The 15,656-nt window shown below is 39.0% G+C and overlaps 1 protein-coding gene across 5 annotated transcripts in view; it reads left to right on the top strand.

Annotated features, from left to right (window-relative positions):
- The window catches only part of LOC113250385 (soma ferritin-like), a 35,909-nt gene extending 30,496 nt beyond the window's left edge, over nt 1-5,413 (top strand). For all 5 annotated transcript variants that reach the window (XR_006408765.2, XR_006408762.2, XR_007188727.1 and 2 more), the window contains 3 exons: nt 2,746-2,889; nt 3,865-3,990; nt 5,113-5,413. Coding sequence is in view for 2 of the 5 variants with exons in the window: in XM_044381316.2 (XP_044237251.1) it covers nt 2,746-2,889; nt 3,865-3,990; nt 5,113-5,265 (423 nt within the window). In the remaining 3 variants the exon portion in view is untranslated. The remainder of the gene's footprint in view (nt 1-2,745; nt 2,890-3,864; nt 3,991-5,112) is intronic.
- Nucleotides 5,414-15,656: the final 10,243 nt, after the last annotated feature.

Here is a 15,656-nt window from a genome sequence, read left to right as displayed (position 1 = left end):
TGTGTTTCTTTTCTCTCTTTTTTCCTGTATATTGGTGAGGTAGCTTTTAAGTGATCAGATGGTAATGTTTCTTCATTGTATTTAACCCACAAGAACAGGAACGTTTTCTTCTTATGTATCCAGTTCCGTGTTCAGGCCTAGATGGAATAGGAGGCCATGGAATGTTTACACGAAAAATCTTGTAGATACCTAGAAATATCCAAACTCTCATCTTATCTCCCAGGAAGTAAAAATCTTTATCTCCCAAATTCACCGTTTTGTAGATGGGGTTATATTAACAGTTATTAATCCAGATACTATGGTCACTTTTCCCCACCTGTTCACATCGGACCCTAATCTCCTGAAAAGTTTCCCCAAATTCTTTTGGGAGTTCAGGTAGTGTTTTACACAGACTGAGCACAAGCAGTTGACCATCCAGTCAACTCTCATTTCTTTCCTCTTCCCCAGCTCGAACCTTGGTAGGCCAGATCTTGCGGCTGCCATGGAGGGTCTGCAAGTGCTGACAAGCCAAAGCAGGGCAGGTGTGTGGAGCAGCAGCTTGGAAGGCCCCCTCTCCTCTCCCAGTAGAGGGCTCCCCAGCTGTGCCATTTGTGTTCCATGTCTTGGCACCCTTGCTCTTCAAAATGTGGTTCATGGACTGGCAGCATTTGGTGGACTTATCTGGACTTATCAGAAATGCAGAATCTCAGGTCCCTAAATCAGAATCCGCATTTTAACAAGAACCCCAGGTGATTTGTATTCAAATAACAGTTTGAGAGGCACCTACTTAAAGCACCTCCCTGGGATTAAAGCATGAATTCAATTAGGGGCAAGGGCAATGTTGGGTCAGGGAACCTAAGTGACAAATAATAGGACTTTTGATAATGATGCCTTCCCTTTGATGACCTCATCTTTGTGACTGGGCCCAACTTGGAATGCTTGGGTACTTCTGTTAGGAAGAGCTCTCCCTTAGGAGACGCCCTCCCTCCTCACCGCCTCAGAGAGATAGACTTTTGATGACCTGTCACTTCTATGTCAGTTCAACTAAACATGGCTGAGGCTCAAACTAAGAATCCACCAGACTATTGGAAATTTTACAGTGCTGCACACGTAAAATATATTTTTATTTAGTCAATGTTGATTTAGTACCTATTATTTACAAAATACTTCATGATGGGCTTTGGGAATACCAAAGTAAGTAAAACAATCTCTGCCCTCAAAGGAGGCAAATAAAACGTATGATGGGACAAGTAGGGACTTTCGGAGACAGTTTGAAGAAAGAGCCCAAAGTTTCCCAAATGAAGCACTCTTACTGCAGTTTGGAGAAGCCACTATTCTATCTTGTCCCTACAAGCCTCTGTGTGCCTGTTCTCCAGGTGGAACGCCCTGCTTCCATTTCCATTTCTCTCCATTCCAGCCTCCAAGGCCAAGTTCAAATGCCAACTTATGAATAAAATCTGCCCCAATCCTCTCAGCTAAATATGATTTTGACACTTTAGAACTCTCATCATAACCTGCCTTGAGACAAATTACGTGTGTTGAGGCCTTATGGGGTGGGGGATGTATCATTTGTAGGCAAAGAATGTATTGTAGTCAGTCTTCTTGGATTCCCCGTAGGACCTAGCATGATGTGCCATAAATAGTTTTTGAAGAAAGAAAAAAATTACATATAATGCATCTACTCTATTAGTGTTTCCCTGTTCAGGAAATGTACCAGCTCTCTCAAATCATTGTCAGAGTGAACACGAGGGAAAATGCTGAGCACTGCTGGGATAGTTAAGAGGATTATGCACCTTCCCCCCCCCCCCCCATTTTCCTTTGGTCAGATTGGTTCTTTCACACAGAAACAACATCCTCATTGGTAGATTAGTTGCTGTGAATCTCAGCTGAATGGAATTTCATCTAGCTGGATAGAAGTGGGCTGGCTGTATTTCCTGTTAGTATTTAAGAAGTCTCCTACTTTAATGGGTAGCGCTTTTTATGCCTGGTTTTCCCTAAAGCTGAGATGGCATCCCAGGCTCAGAAACCTCTTTGTGAGGCGTGTAGGGTTGCTGTTAATTATGCAGCATCTTCTGAGCTGAACGTCAGTGATGCTTATTTTACCATGGTTAGTATGAGTTCTTGAGGCAGCGTGAGGGAGGCTTCAGCTCTGATTTGGGTGATGACATGTCTTCTGTATCCTTAGTAATGGTGGTTATGGCCGTGTTTGTGGTTTGATACTAGATGAGACTTGGTGGCTAGGGTTTTGCTGTGCTGTGATCCCATGATTCAGAGCTGCAATTGCAAACTTTGGGAGATGATAGGGAGAATCACAGTTTTTTCCAGTGGTTTCCCAATGCTATATGGGCATCAACTATGTGGGAAGACTGAATAAATAATTTTTCACCCATATAGTATTTTAGAGTTAATGTAGATGTATTAAGATTGATGAAATAGATTGATATTTAAAATGTCAATTAATACTGGACTTGTGCCAGGAGTCCTCATGATTACTGGAAATAAGTATGAGCATGTCAGGCTCACAAATCTGATCCCTAAAAGGGCCATAATGGCCAGAGATTAAGCACCAGCGTATTAGAATCTGGGTGGCTTCTCTTTGAGACAGCCTGGGCCTTCTGCAAGTCAAAGGACAAATTAAGGAAAGAACAAAGAAGGTCCCTTTTGGACAACCACAGAAATAATGAAATGAGCTCATGTAAAATTTCCAGTCCTGAAATTCAGCTTCTCTCACCTCCGTTCTGTTCCCATTCTCACCCCCTGTTCCAGACCTGTTACTATGATGAAGAGTCTGATGTACCTGTTTACATCCCCTTTTTCCAAGACCAAGCAGAGGTGAAGAGACAACAGGCAAAGCAGTTCATAAAATATCTAAAAGAGCGTCAGAGTAAAGTCTGCCTTCCGGTGACTAAGGTGACTCTACCTTTGTTCTAATGATCTCCATGGGGCCTTTGCTGAGTCTAGGGAACTCCATGGTTAGTTGCTACCAAACTTGTAAGATTACTTGCTTTCTTTTCTTTTCTTTTCTTTTCTTTCCTTTTTTTTTTTTAATTAAGATTATTTACTTGAGAGAGGGTGAGTGAGCAGGGAAAGCAAGCAGGGAGAGCAAGAGGGGGAGAGAGAGCAGGGAGAGTAGCAGAGAAGAGAGAGAGAATCTGAAGCAGACTCTGCTGAGTGTGGAGCCCGATGTGAGGCTCAATCCCAGGACCCTGAGATCATGACCTGAGCTGAAACCAGGAGTTGGATGCTTAACTGACTGAGCCACCCAGGCGCCCTTGGTTATTTGTTTTCTTACGTGGAATTACAGCCACTGACTTTGAGGGCAAGCATGTACTTCTTTGTAACCTCTTTATATTATTGTGAGTAAATCATAACCACTAAATGCTTGTTTGAATTTTTGCTAGTTTGGGTTTTCTTTCTTAAGTTTTTATTTACATAATCTCTACACTCCAAAGAAACAGTCTAAACCTTAATTGGGGGTATTGCATGTAGTGACATCTGTAGTTACCCGATGGGTTCTTTTAACTCCAGCTTTATAAAGAGAACTAAATGTGTGCTGGTAACAGAACTGAGCTGCCATCACAGAATTCCAAAGCTAATGTAATAGTGCATGTGACTGTGCTGGTGGTCACCACGCTTTGTAACACATTAAAATTACCTGACGGGCTTTTGAAAATCTTGATATCAAATTTATACTCCATATCAATTAAGCCAGAATTTCTGCAGTTGAAAGCCATACACGAGTATTTAAGATGCCCTGCTGGTTCCAAGGTGCCACAAAGTTTGGAAACTACTAGCCTATGTAAACCTAGTCACAATCCAACCTAGGGTGTAGGGTGTAACAAGACTTCGGGGATAGAAAAGTGACTCCCTTGTTCTCTTCACCAGAGGCCTGACGTAGAGTCCTGGGGAACTGACCTGCAAGCTATAGTGATCGCTCTGGAGTTGGAAAAGGCATTACACAAACACCTGCAAGACCTGAAGAGCTTGGCTTCTAAGAATAGTGAAACCGATGTAAGTAGTTAATTGGTTCTGAGAGCAGGGTTATCTTTCACTTCTAATTATGACCTTCTTCTAAGACATGGGTGCAAAACAGTGGATCACCCAAAATGTGCTTGTTTCTCCCCAAGGCAGTATATGAACTTATTTCTGGGAGTTGGTTGGTGTGGGAAGAGTAGCTGTGCTGGAGGAATGCAACTCAACACAAGATGGAGAAGACTTTCCAGGAATAATGCACTCTGAATAATTAAACAAAATAACTTCTGTTGCTTATAAATCTCCTAGACCAAAAGAGCTTAAATTTTAATGGCTAACAGAATCACCTGGAGGACTTACTGAAACAAACTGCTGGGCCCTATCTCCAGAGTTCCTAATTCAATTGATTTTATGTGGCATCCAAAAATTTGCATTTCTAACAAGTTCCCAGGTGATGATGCTACTGGCCAGGGGCCACGTTTTGAGAACCACTATCCTTGAGTGTCCTTGAAAAAGTGAATATTAATGGTGACTTCTTATCCTATAAGCTTTTCTGAAGTCTTCTTGGTTAAGGATGAACACTCTACTTTGTAGTGGTAACTTTCTTACCAATCCCCTAGCTTCTCTGAGTCAGTGAAAAAAAAAAAATGTCCTAATACAAAGTTATCAACTCTAGATAATACTGGACTAACTGAGGAGTTCTGAAGAGCTACAAATGACTAAGTCTTACACCAGACCACCTAAATCTAAAACTTTGGTAATGGGGTCTGGGTGCCTACTCAAAACCTCCACGTGATTCAAATAAACAGGGTGGAAAAACCATTGCACTAGGAGCTCATTACTTAATCTGTATTGTTGATGAGATGCCTTAAAGCTCATATTCATTAAAAGTGGATATTTGTATTCACCTGGAGGTCTTGAATGTCTTAGATCAGGGCTCTTTGAATTTCAATATGCATATGAATAGCCTATTGCTGTCTTAAAATCTGATTTCCTAGGTCTGGGTGAGACTTGAGATTCTGCCTGTCTGACAAACTCCCAGGACTGCTGGTCCATGCAGTCACTATAAGTTGGTAGCAAGATCTTAGGTCGTCTTCCCTTGCAGACAAGGTCTTTAATGAGTCCTTCCCTTGCTTTTTTTTTTTTTTTTTTTAATTGTAGCTCTTAGAATTCCTGAAAAAGTTCTTGGATAAACAAAAAAGGAACATAAAGTATCTGGAATACCAGCATAGCTATCAGAAGGATTTAGAAAGGCTGACTGCGATGGAAGGCTCATCTGAACAGCTTGCCGCAGCGTCAGGCAAAGAGGCTTAACGTCTGAAAGCAGCACAGCAAGTCTTCCATTGTGGTAGTTCCCAAAGGCAACTACTTGAATCTCGATCTCTATTTGACAGAAGATGGCTTTCCTTTTAATCTAGTATCCCCATTTTCATTGTTAATCATGGAAATAAATTGATTTTGCATTACAATTTTGTGTTAAAGAGATTGCTATTGGAGTACAAGAGGGTTATTTCCATCACTGAATTTTGGTGAAAGCTTCTCAGGGAAACCAACAACAACAGAAAACCTTCCCTCATTGTCCCAAGGACACCCAGATGCAGTCAGGATTTGATCAATTCAACCACTCCAAGTGGATATGGTAGAAATTAATTTCCTTAGGTCTTATTAAAGCTCTCCTCCCGCCTAGCTTGTATACATATTTTAAGCTTCAAAATATTAGGGTTTTCTTCTAATTAAATACAAAGCTAAATTTGAAAACAAGAGCTCTTGGTCTAGAAAGGGTGGCTCTTACCTAAAAGTGGACAGTGGACAGGCAGCTACAACCCAGTGTCCTTTCACAGCTGGAGATAGACTTAGGGAATAGGAGGGTACACAGGCAATGAAGACACTGAAGACAAGTATGGGGATGCCCTTGCTCATCCCAGTGTGGGCCAACTAGCACATACTAGGGTAATTGCTTTAGGAGCATATAATGAGCATGCAAGCTTGGGTCACCCCAAGGGCCTCATGTAAATAGTATGAGTTGGGAAGAAAGGTTGCTCTATAGGATTGTGTACTTGCTCTAAAACTTACTATCTTCATGGCCTTGAATAAATTTTTTACCTCATTGACTCAGTTGTCTATGAAGTGGGGTTAATAGTATTTAGTTCATAGTTAACAAGATTAAGTAAATTGTAAAATATCTAGAAAAGTACCTATTCAGATGATATATTCTGTTAAAATAGTTTGTAAAATAGTGCCAGTTCTTAAACTTGAGGAAAGCCAATACATGATAGAAGCAATTACAATGAACAATCAGTGAGATTGAGACAGAATCTTAAAACATTTACTCTTAGACAAAAAGGAATCTCTTTTTTGAAGCAAGAAAAAGTGGTCATAAGAACCAATTAGATACCATGGGGTAAAAAGAAATCAAGTTAAAAAATAGACTGAATATTCAAACATAGGTAATCAAACAAGGGATTTAAAAGTAAGGTAAAAAATTCTCAGCCAAAGGAATAAAGAAATAGTTTTTAAGATGTTAAGACATGCAGTTCCAACAAAAGATCTAATTAGAGCTCTAGGAGGAAAGAGAAATTGAGGAAAAAATTATCCATGGTAGTGAATTTTTAGAGCATCAAGAATAAAAAAGCTCCCCATAAAGGATATCTCTTACGAAGAATGAAAACTGACATATTAATAACAGCTTTCTCATCAATATTAGAAGAAAACGGAAAACTGAAAAACAGCCTCAAAATGCTGATGAGGAAAATAAAAGTTCAGGCTGAATTAGACCTATTTGGACATAAAAATATTGAGTTCACAGATGCTTCTAACCTAAAGAAGGCCTTCACTGCAAGTGATACTGTTTTAATGGCAAAAAAGAAAGGCATACAGGTCCAGCGTAATCTAGCTGATATTAATTAATCTTGCATAGTAGTACTTTACGCTTTAGTAATTCCAGTGAGGAAGGGCATGTCCCCTGGCAATAATCAACCACATAATAGACTTTGTTACCTACCTTTTCACATCTTTTCTACAACTTTCTCTTTTTGAGAACCACTGCCACGATTAGCTTGTCGCTACTGGAGAATTACTAGTTCACAAAGCGTTCTTGAATAAATTCCTACTTTTATGATTACTAACTTATGTCAAATTTTATACCTGTTAATATTAGATATTCACGTTAAAATCAGAAATAAGAGAAGATTGCTTTAACCTCAGCACTACTTTTTATATTACTGGAAGTTCTCAAGCAGGGTTTCTCAATCTCAGCATTATTGACATTTTGAGCCAAATGACTCTTTGTTGTGGGGAGGTGTCCTACACCTTGTGAGATGTCTTACGGCATCCCTGGCCTTTATTTACCAGATAGTTGTGACAATCAAAACTATTTCCAGACATGACCAAATGTCTTCTGAGGGGCAAAGCTACTCTGCTTGAGAACCACTATTCCAGACAATGCAATAGAAAAACTAAAGGAAAAGAAGCTATATCTGTTTTAAAAGACTTACTTAATGCAATATGATTATAACTAGAACTGAACAACTATTTTAACTTACAAGAAAGTTTAATAATGTTGCTGGATACAGGATAAATATCTACAAAACAACCTTTCCTATATATAATCAGTAAACAGAGAAAACATTAAAAAACATTTCTTGTTTATAATATCCACAAATATATAAGATATCTAGGAATAATCCTAACAAAAGCAATTTGAAGACTGTATGAAATAAAAATGTTTCCTGAAAGAGAGAGAATAATGAATTTGAATAAAGGGCATTTTCTTGTAAAACTAAGCATATATCTACCCCATGAATTTTGGGAGAACACAATTTAGCCCATAGCAAATTATATTGTTGGCTAAATTTGGATGGAGAAAGCCATAGAGAAAAGAGAGTAGGAAGAACTTACAAGCTAACTCACTTGATGCTCATAATAGGAAGCAGTAGATATTGTCTGAATAAAGAAGGTTCTAAGGGTATTATATGAAAGTCTAATTATAAATGGAGCACTGGGTGGCACAACTGGCACCTGACTCTTGATTTCATCTCAGGTCGTGGTCTCGGGGTCCTGCGGTTGCCCTCTGTCCAGCTCTGTGCTCAGCATAGAGTCTGCTTGGGTCTCTCTCTGTCCCTCCCCCCATGTGTGCTCTCTCTCTCTCTCTCTTTCTCAAATAAATAAAAGAAATAAATCTTTTAAGAAAAGTCTAATTACAAAGGCAGGCACTAGAATAAAAATATATTAAGAACTATAATTTTTAAAATAATAGCCTCCTCATTGAAAATGTATATAAATATAATATTCATATGTACATTTTATTTTTACCCCTTAAGTTAGCCCTTGTTTTGGTCCTAGTTCTAATATTCACCTCCAGTCTTTTTGATGAAGTTTTGCCCGATCATCTTTTGGTTGAATGAATTTTGTTCTTTTGGGGATGCTTCAGTAAGACCTAATGTGAACGGTATTCCCTGAGTCCTTGAGTTGCAGCAATTTTTGCCTGTAGCCTTGACACTTGAAAGACAGCTTGAATGGATTTAAAATTGTTGGCTCAAACTTTCTTTCTTTAAGTATCTGACAATTATTGTTCCATTTGTTAGCACTGACTGTAGCTGTACCAACTTGGCTTTCTTTCACTAAGAAATGATACAATGTTTTTGCCCAGATGCCCAAAGTTTGCTACTGATGTTAGTAGGGTAAGTGTAATGTTTGTATCATTGGTGGTAGTAGGAAGTCTTGGTTTTGGTCATTCTGGGACAGTTCTTTCATATCTAGAATGTGCCTTTTAATACACAAATTCAAGTCTCCTCTCAGAACATTTTATAATGTATGTTTTACTCTATTTTTTCTTCCAATGGAAAAACTCAAATTAGTCTTATTTTGAATAGTTTTGCATATCTTTTATAACTCACGCTTTCTCTTCCCTTTCTTTTAAAAAACTTTTAACTTATTTCTCTCTCACTTTCTTCACTTTTCCTGTGTGTGTATATTCTCTATTTTGTGTTACTCTTTCTATAGTGTCTATTTCCTCTTACGCTTCTTGTAATTTCATCTTTATTTACAAAATGATTTTGTCTGTGTCTTATAATCCTTTTTTAAAAAGATTTTATTTATTTATTTATTTATTTTAGAGAAAGAGACAGAGATAGTGAGAGAGAACATGAGCAGGGAGGAAAGGGAGAAACAGGCTTCCCGCTGAGCAGGGAGCCCAATGTGGGGTTCGATCCCAGGACCCCGGGATCATGACTGAGCTGAAGGCAGATGCCCAAAAAAATGAGCCACCCAGGCACCCCTGTGTCTTCTATTTCTTTCCTAAATTTTGCTAGTTAATCATTTCACATACTTCATTGACTGACCATCACCTTCCATTTGTTGGCTCTGTCTTCCCTGAGTTCTTGTATTTTTTTTTATTTTTTTCTTTCCTGGGATTATGATTTTTTATTTATTTTTTATCTATTTTTATTTTTTTATTTTATTTTTTTAAGATTTTATTTATTTGACAGAGACAGCCAGCGAGAGAGGGAACACAAGCAGGGGGAGTGGGAGAGGAAGAAGCAGGCTCCCAGCGGGGGAGCCTGATGTGGGGCTCGATCCCAGAGCACCGGGATCACGCCCTGAGCCGAAGGCAGACGCCTAATGGCTGCGCCACCCAGGCTCCCCTCCTGGGATTATGATTTATCCCCCTTTATTCATGTTGGGATGTTGTGTTGCAATATTCCTCTGCTTTGGAGCAATATTTTTCTAGTAAGTATTTGTAGTCTGCAAGGAAGTTTTGTATCTATTTTCAGGTCCGTTTTGCTCTTTTCTTTTCCTAGAGTAGCTTTCTTTGGATCTAGTTCTAGTTGCACAATTACTTTGCTAATCATATTTGAATGAGTTGGATTTTCTCATTAGAAGGAAGATCTTTTGAAGTGAGGGAAGGAGTAGCTTTCCCAGTTTCTCAGTTAAAGAGCTCCCTCCTCTATTACTATGATAAATGCCACTTTAGGGACCAAGCCTCACTTAAATTTCAGATCCTAACTTGATTCAAAAAGGTCCCTACCACAGCTCCAAGCTTCTGTGGTATCTTCACTGCCTCTGGTGAAGAAGCCACCTGCACTGGAGGATCCTGCTTCTGCTTGCCACATTCTAACTCCCCTTTCTTTTAGAAGTGTTATCTTGTAGAACCTGCCCCCTCTGTGTGAGTTCTCACCCAAACACATTCTAAACCTTCTGTCTTCAACTGTCCCATCACACCTGCCCTCTTTGATCACAGCAGTCGTCACTGATGAGGGGCCCCATCCTTTAAGGAGTGAATATTTACTGTTGGTCTTTAACATCTGGCCCTCCCAGAATTCTTCTGCACACTCTGTTCTCAGAAACAATCACAGCACTGTGTGGTTTCCTGAACTAAGCCTGCTGGCTTCAGATAATAAAACCAGTTATTATTCAGGATACATCAAGAGAGACAGTGGAGGACAGAGAATCCAGTACTAATACATACCATAAAGCACACACACATTAAAATGTTTACTTCCCAACTGAGCAATACCTCTTGAGTGCAAAGCCATATCCTTTGCCTCCTAAAGAAGGTTCAGGAATAGGACTGGGCTGGCAGAAAGCCCTTTCAGAACTATAAGGTACGTAAACAGAAAAAGGCAAGGCTCTATAAAGAATCATGAAGACTAACTAGGTTGGAGGAAGGCAGTTGATTTTGTGACTATGGAAAAGAGAGAAACTGCATTAAAAAAAATTAAAGTCACTTAGCCTAGATTGCTATTCTGGCCCCTTTTCATCTACAGGAAACTCTTGAAAATAGATGATCCAGAAATTCCCAACTCAAACAACAATGAGAAATATGACAGAAAGAAGAAGGTGGGGAGAGAGCACTGGCATGGCCTCTATTAGATGCTATTAGAAAAAAAGCAGGGGAAATGAAAGAATGTATTAATATATGAAGAATACTTTGACATGGAACAGCTGAAAATCAATAAAAAACCTTTTAATTTTAGCTACTCTAGTGGGTAAGTGCAGCCATCCTACTGCAGTTTATTATTATTGAAGTATAATTGACATGTGATGTTATATTAGTCTCAGGTATATAACATACTGATTCAACAATTCTATACATTACTCAGTGTTCACCGTGATAACTGTAATTACCATCTGTCACCACAAAACATTATCACAATATTATTGGCTATTTTCCCCATGCTGTACCCCCCATCTCTGTGACTTATTTATCCCACAACTGGAAGTTTATACCTCTCCATCCCCTCCATCCTATTGTAGTTTTAACTTGCATTTCCCTGATGACTCTGAAAAGCAATGCTTAAAACTGTTGGAATAGAATATCAGAGAATGACTTTACTCTCTGCCTTGGTTCTCTAGGGCAGAACTGAGCCTGATTAGGAGAACTATCACAACTGCAATCTATTAGAAATGGAAAACACTGACACTGAAGACCCTCCAGTATCCTGCCTGTTCGCATTGGAGATATGACCACAGGGTCACTGAATGGAGGTTCACGGATGCTCACAGATATTACTGTTACTATTATCATTGTATTTACCTTAAGCCTGAAAGATACAAGAGCAATTATGCCTTTGCAAACAATTTTCCTGTGAATCTTTTTAATTCCTAGCAAGGTGACGTTACTAGCAGAAAATAAATTTCTTAAAAACACTGGATAGTTTCTTAAATATCAGAAAACAAGACTGCTAGATTTTGCCCCTCTTCAGTCATATTAAATCAGATCAATTAAACAAGTATATTTTGAGCATCTTCTATTTATCATGGACTTAACTTAGATCCTGGGAATATAAAATTGAATAGGCCTTGCCATTAAGACACGCACAATCTAGTACAGAACACACATATAATGGAAATAATTAGAATTCAGTTTGGTAAAGGCATGAATAAAAGCCTGTATGAGGCAGAGAAGAACACAGGGAAAGAGCAACCATATGTGCTAGGGAAGAGGGGATATGATACAAAATCTTCTGATCTGGGCTTGGATGGGTAACTCAGAGTTCAATAGAATGGGAAGGAAGAACAGAGCATTTCCAGATAAGCCAATGGCATATGGTCAGATCATGAAGTGCCTCTTATGGCACGTTAACATGCTTGGGTTTTGTGTTTCAGGGGATGGGAAAGCAATGAGGAGTTTAGACAAAGTTGTAATATGATCAGATTTGCAATTTAGAACGATGACCTTGTAGTACAGTCACTGATGGTGTTGCTCTTTTTTTTTTTTTAATATTTATTTATTTATTTGAGAAAGAGCAAGAGAGCAGGGCAGGAGGTGAAGAGGTAGAGAGAGAGAGAGAATCTCAAGCAGACTCTGCCCTGAGTGCTAAGCCCAATGTGAGGCTCAATCCCAGGATCCTGAGATTACTATGTGAGCTGAAACCAAGAGTTGGACACTTAACTGACTGAGCCACCCAGGTGACCCTGATGATGTTGCTCTTGACAATGCTCTCTGCTCTCTGCTGTCATATGGTAAAGCAAATAAGTAGTTATGTTGGTGTTTTTGAGAACTGGGATTTCCTGTATGGAATAAAAGAGAAATAAATGTAGGATCGATAAGGCTAAGTAAAAATCCTATAGATATTAATTATGAATATCAGAATGAGCTCATGATATATATATATATTTTAAAGTCCTAGCTGTCCAATGAAAAGACCTGGAAACAAGTAGCAATGATCATCCTTGCACCTTCATTTTGGTCTCTAAATAGCATTTGTCACTAAAAGGAACAAAGGCTCCTTTGAGAAATGGCTTCTTGTAGTTTGAGTCAGGAAATTTATTAAACAATCCAGAAACATTACCATATTAGAAAGCAAGGTTGTCAAAAAGAACTCAGAACCAACTTGAAGAGGCTTCTCTTCAGTAAGGATGACCACTTTCATGAGAAAAAAACCACAATGAGCTGAAACGTATCAAATATGCTTAAATTTATGAGTAAAATATTAAATAATAAGTACTTAATAATAATAAGTGATTATTAAATAATTATAATACATTATAATAAATAATACTAAAAAGAAACCAGTGGTCACCTTTGGAAGGTAGTAGAAAGTTAATTCATACTAAAACTCTGAAAACTGGTAAAGGAAAAAATTGTCTTTCTTATATGAACTACCTAGAGTACCCAAAATAGTTAATAAGGGGAATTACTCTTTCTACAAGATAATACAGTGTGCACAACACATTTTTGCCAAACGTTAAAAATAAGTAGGCAATGATCACCAATGGCTGCTTTTAACAGGAAAAAAAAAATGCAGCCAATCAGGCATTTTGTACCTCCTGATGAAATTACACACTAGTACGCAAGAAGTAATTTTGAAAAGAAAAAAAGGGGGGGGGTAAACTATATCATAACAAGCCTCAAACTTTAACTATCCTCTATAGGAGATACAGAAGAGAAGAGTCTATTGACACAACAGGAATGCACTGAACAAAATCCAGAATGTGGAAAACTACAGGACAAATGTCCCAAGTTCTTCAACAAATAAATAACATTGAAAAAAAAAAAAGAAGAAGAAGGAAGGAAGAGAAGTGTGGTCTTTGTTTGATCCTGATTGAAATAGAAATTTTTAAATGTGAAACTTGAACACCAAAAGAATATTTGATGATATTATGAAATTATCAATTATTTTTCAGTATGATCATTATATTATGGTTGTGTATAAAATAAGAATCATTATCTTTTGGAGAAAGAAATATTTATGAATGAAATGATAAGATTATAAAAGGGGGAAGAGAATGGGATTAAGATGAAACTAGCTTGGTTATTACGGAAACGGGGTGATGGGGTCCTTGGGAGTTTATCACACTATTCTGTATGTGTTTCAATAATAACTTTTTTAAAAAATCATTGCTTTTAAAGAGCAATTTTGTTTCCTAACATCTGGACTGGGGGGAGGCCGATTGACTATAACCTCCAAACACTGATGTTGGCACCCTGCATTTTTTGACAAGATCTCCATGTTTTTGTCTCAGAGCCCAGTGTAACAGTCATCACCCCAATGTTCACGCCATTGTGCTTACAGAGGTGGTCAGAGTTCCGAGAACTCATTAGCCCTCTTCAAGCTGCTACAGTTAATCACTGGACCCAAAGATGTCTGGTTTCTTATTTCCCTTAAGTAAAGCACAGTCAGATTGTCACCAGCAAATGGGATACGGGAGTATTTAACTACTGGAGTAGTTCTTTTCTGCATAATTTTTCCAAAACATAAACATGTTTCTAAAGAAGGCCTAAAAAGCAGCCCAAACACAGGTGTCCCTGATGTCTCCAGCTTTTATGACATCTGATGGAGGCTCTCACGTACCAGCCGTGTCAGCTGGCTTCCTGTGTCGCTGGGCAGCTGCTTTCCCTGTTTGGCTCTAACCAGCTCCATCTGGAGCCTGAATACTCATGCACAACAGACTTTACTGAAGATTTGGGGATAATGAAATGGAATTGCAGGGAAGCACAAAGAAGTAACCAATTTACAGTAGAATAGCAGCTGTCTCACTGCCCCTGAGCTTCTCAGCCATCCTGCCATCTCTAGCAGTTTCCTTCCGGGCCAGCCAGGCTCAGGTGGGGCCAGGCCTCTTTGTTCCATGATTTCTCCAACACCTGAGTACTTGGATCTCCATCCCTCACTCAGGAAGAAACGAAAATTGTTGTTTCTTTAATATGCAAAGCACTAAAGTCTTCTTTGTCTGAACCAGACCTAGAGGACCCAAATCTGTTCATCTATTTCCCTAAACAGATGCGCAACTGTCTTTCTAACAGGAATTCTGTCTCCCTCCTCAGCTAAAAAGCTCAAACTCTGGCTTACCTCCCAGGATCACAAGCATTTAAACTAACATTTTGTTTTCTTTTCCTTACACAATATTTCTGCTTAAACCTGAGCAGGCACTAGGACTTGCTTTACACACCGATGTAATAAAATAAGGTTGTGCCGACTCCACAGAGAGAGCAGGTAGATGAGAGCAAACACACCCACGATAAACACCCCCAGAAACGATGTTGCTTTTTACTATTTGCTTTGTGTTATAGGATGCTCAGTGACCTCAAGTATTGTCAGGAAGGGAAAAAATAAACTTCCTGTGCTGTGACTGACTTTTAGTCTTTGGTATAGTACGTTAATCTACTGTGAAACTAAAAGCATAGACATAGATGGAAAAACCACTTAAATGTGCTACTTACCAAGAAGCATAAAATGAAGTAGAAGCGTGACATGGTTTAAAAGCCATTTTGGAGGCGACAGGATAACAATAATAGCAGCCAACATCTCCTGAGAACATATGATGTCCACACCCAAGTGTTTCATATTAATGCGCTTAATGTACCTTCACTCCTCCTCAGTGCTTTCTACATTTAATCCAAGGAACAGCTATTTGATGGAGGCTCTGTCATTAGTCCCAACCACAGTGAGGAAACCAAGAAGGGCAAGTAACTCACGCAAAGCCATCTGGCTCCAGAGCCTCCACTCTTAACCACCATCCCAACTGCCTCAGGGGTAACCAGTCAGATGTGAAGATCCTCAATGATCTGAATTAGAAATAAGAGCAGGTAATCTCTTGGTCCCTGTTCTCTCGGGCTACGTAGTCTTTTAGCCGGCCCTGTATGTCTGCTTCTTTCTTTCTCTCTTCACTGTGTATCCACTTTGTTAATTCATGGTCAACTGAGTCCTCTCAACCTGATGTGTCCTTCATTGAAGAACGAGCAAAGACTGACCAATGGCCTTGAA

This window comes from Ursus arctos, unplaced genomic scaffold (assembly GCF_023065955.2).
Source record: "Ursus arctos isolate Adak ecotype North America unplaced genomic scaffold, UrsArc2.0 scaffold_4, whole genome shotgun sequence".
Classification (NCBI taxonomy): Eukaryota; Metazoa; Chordata; class Mammalia; order Carnivora; family Ursidae; genus Ursus; species Ursus arctos.
Note: the sequence above shows the minus strand (reverse complement) of the source record. Positions and strands in the feature narration are given on the sequence as shown.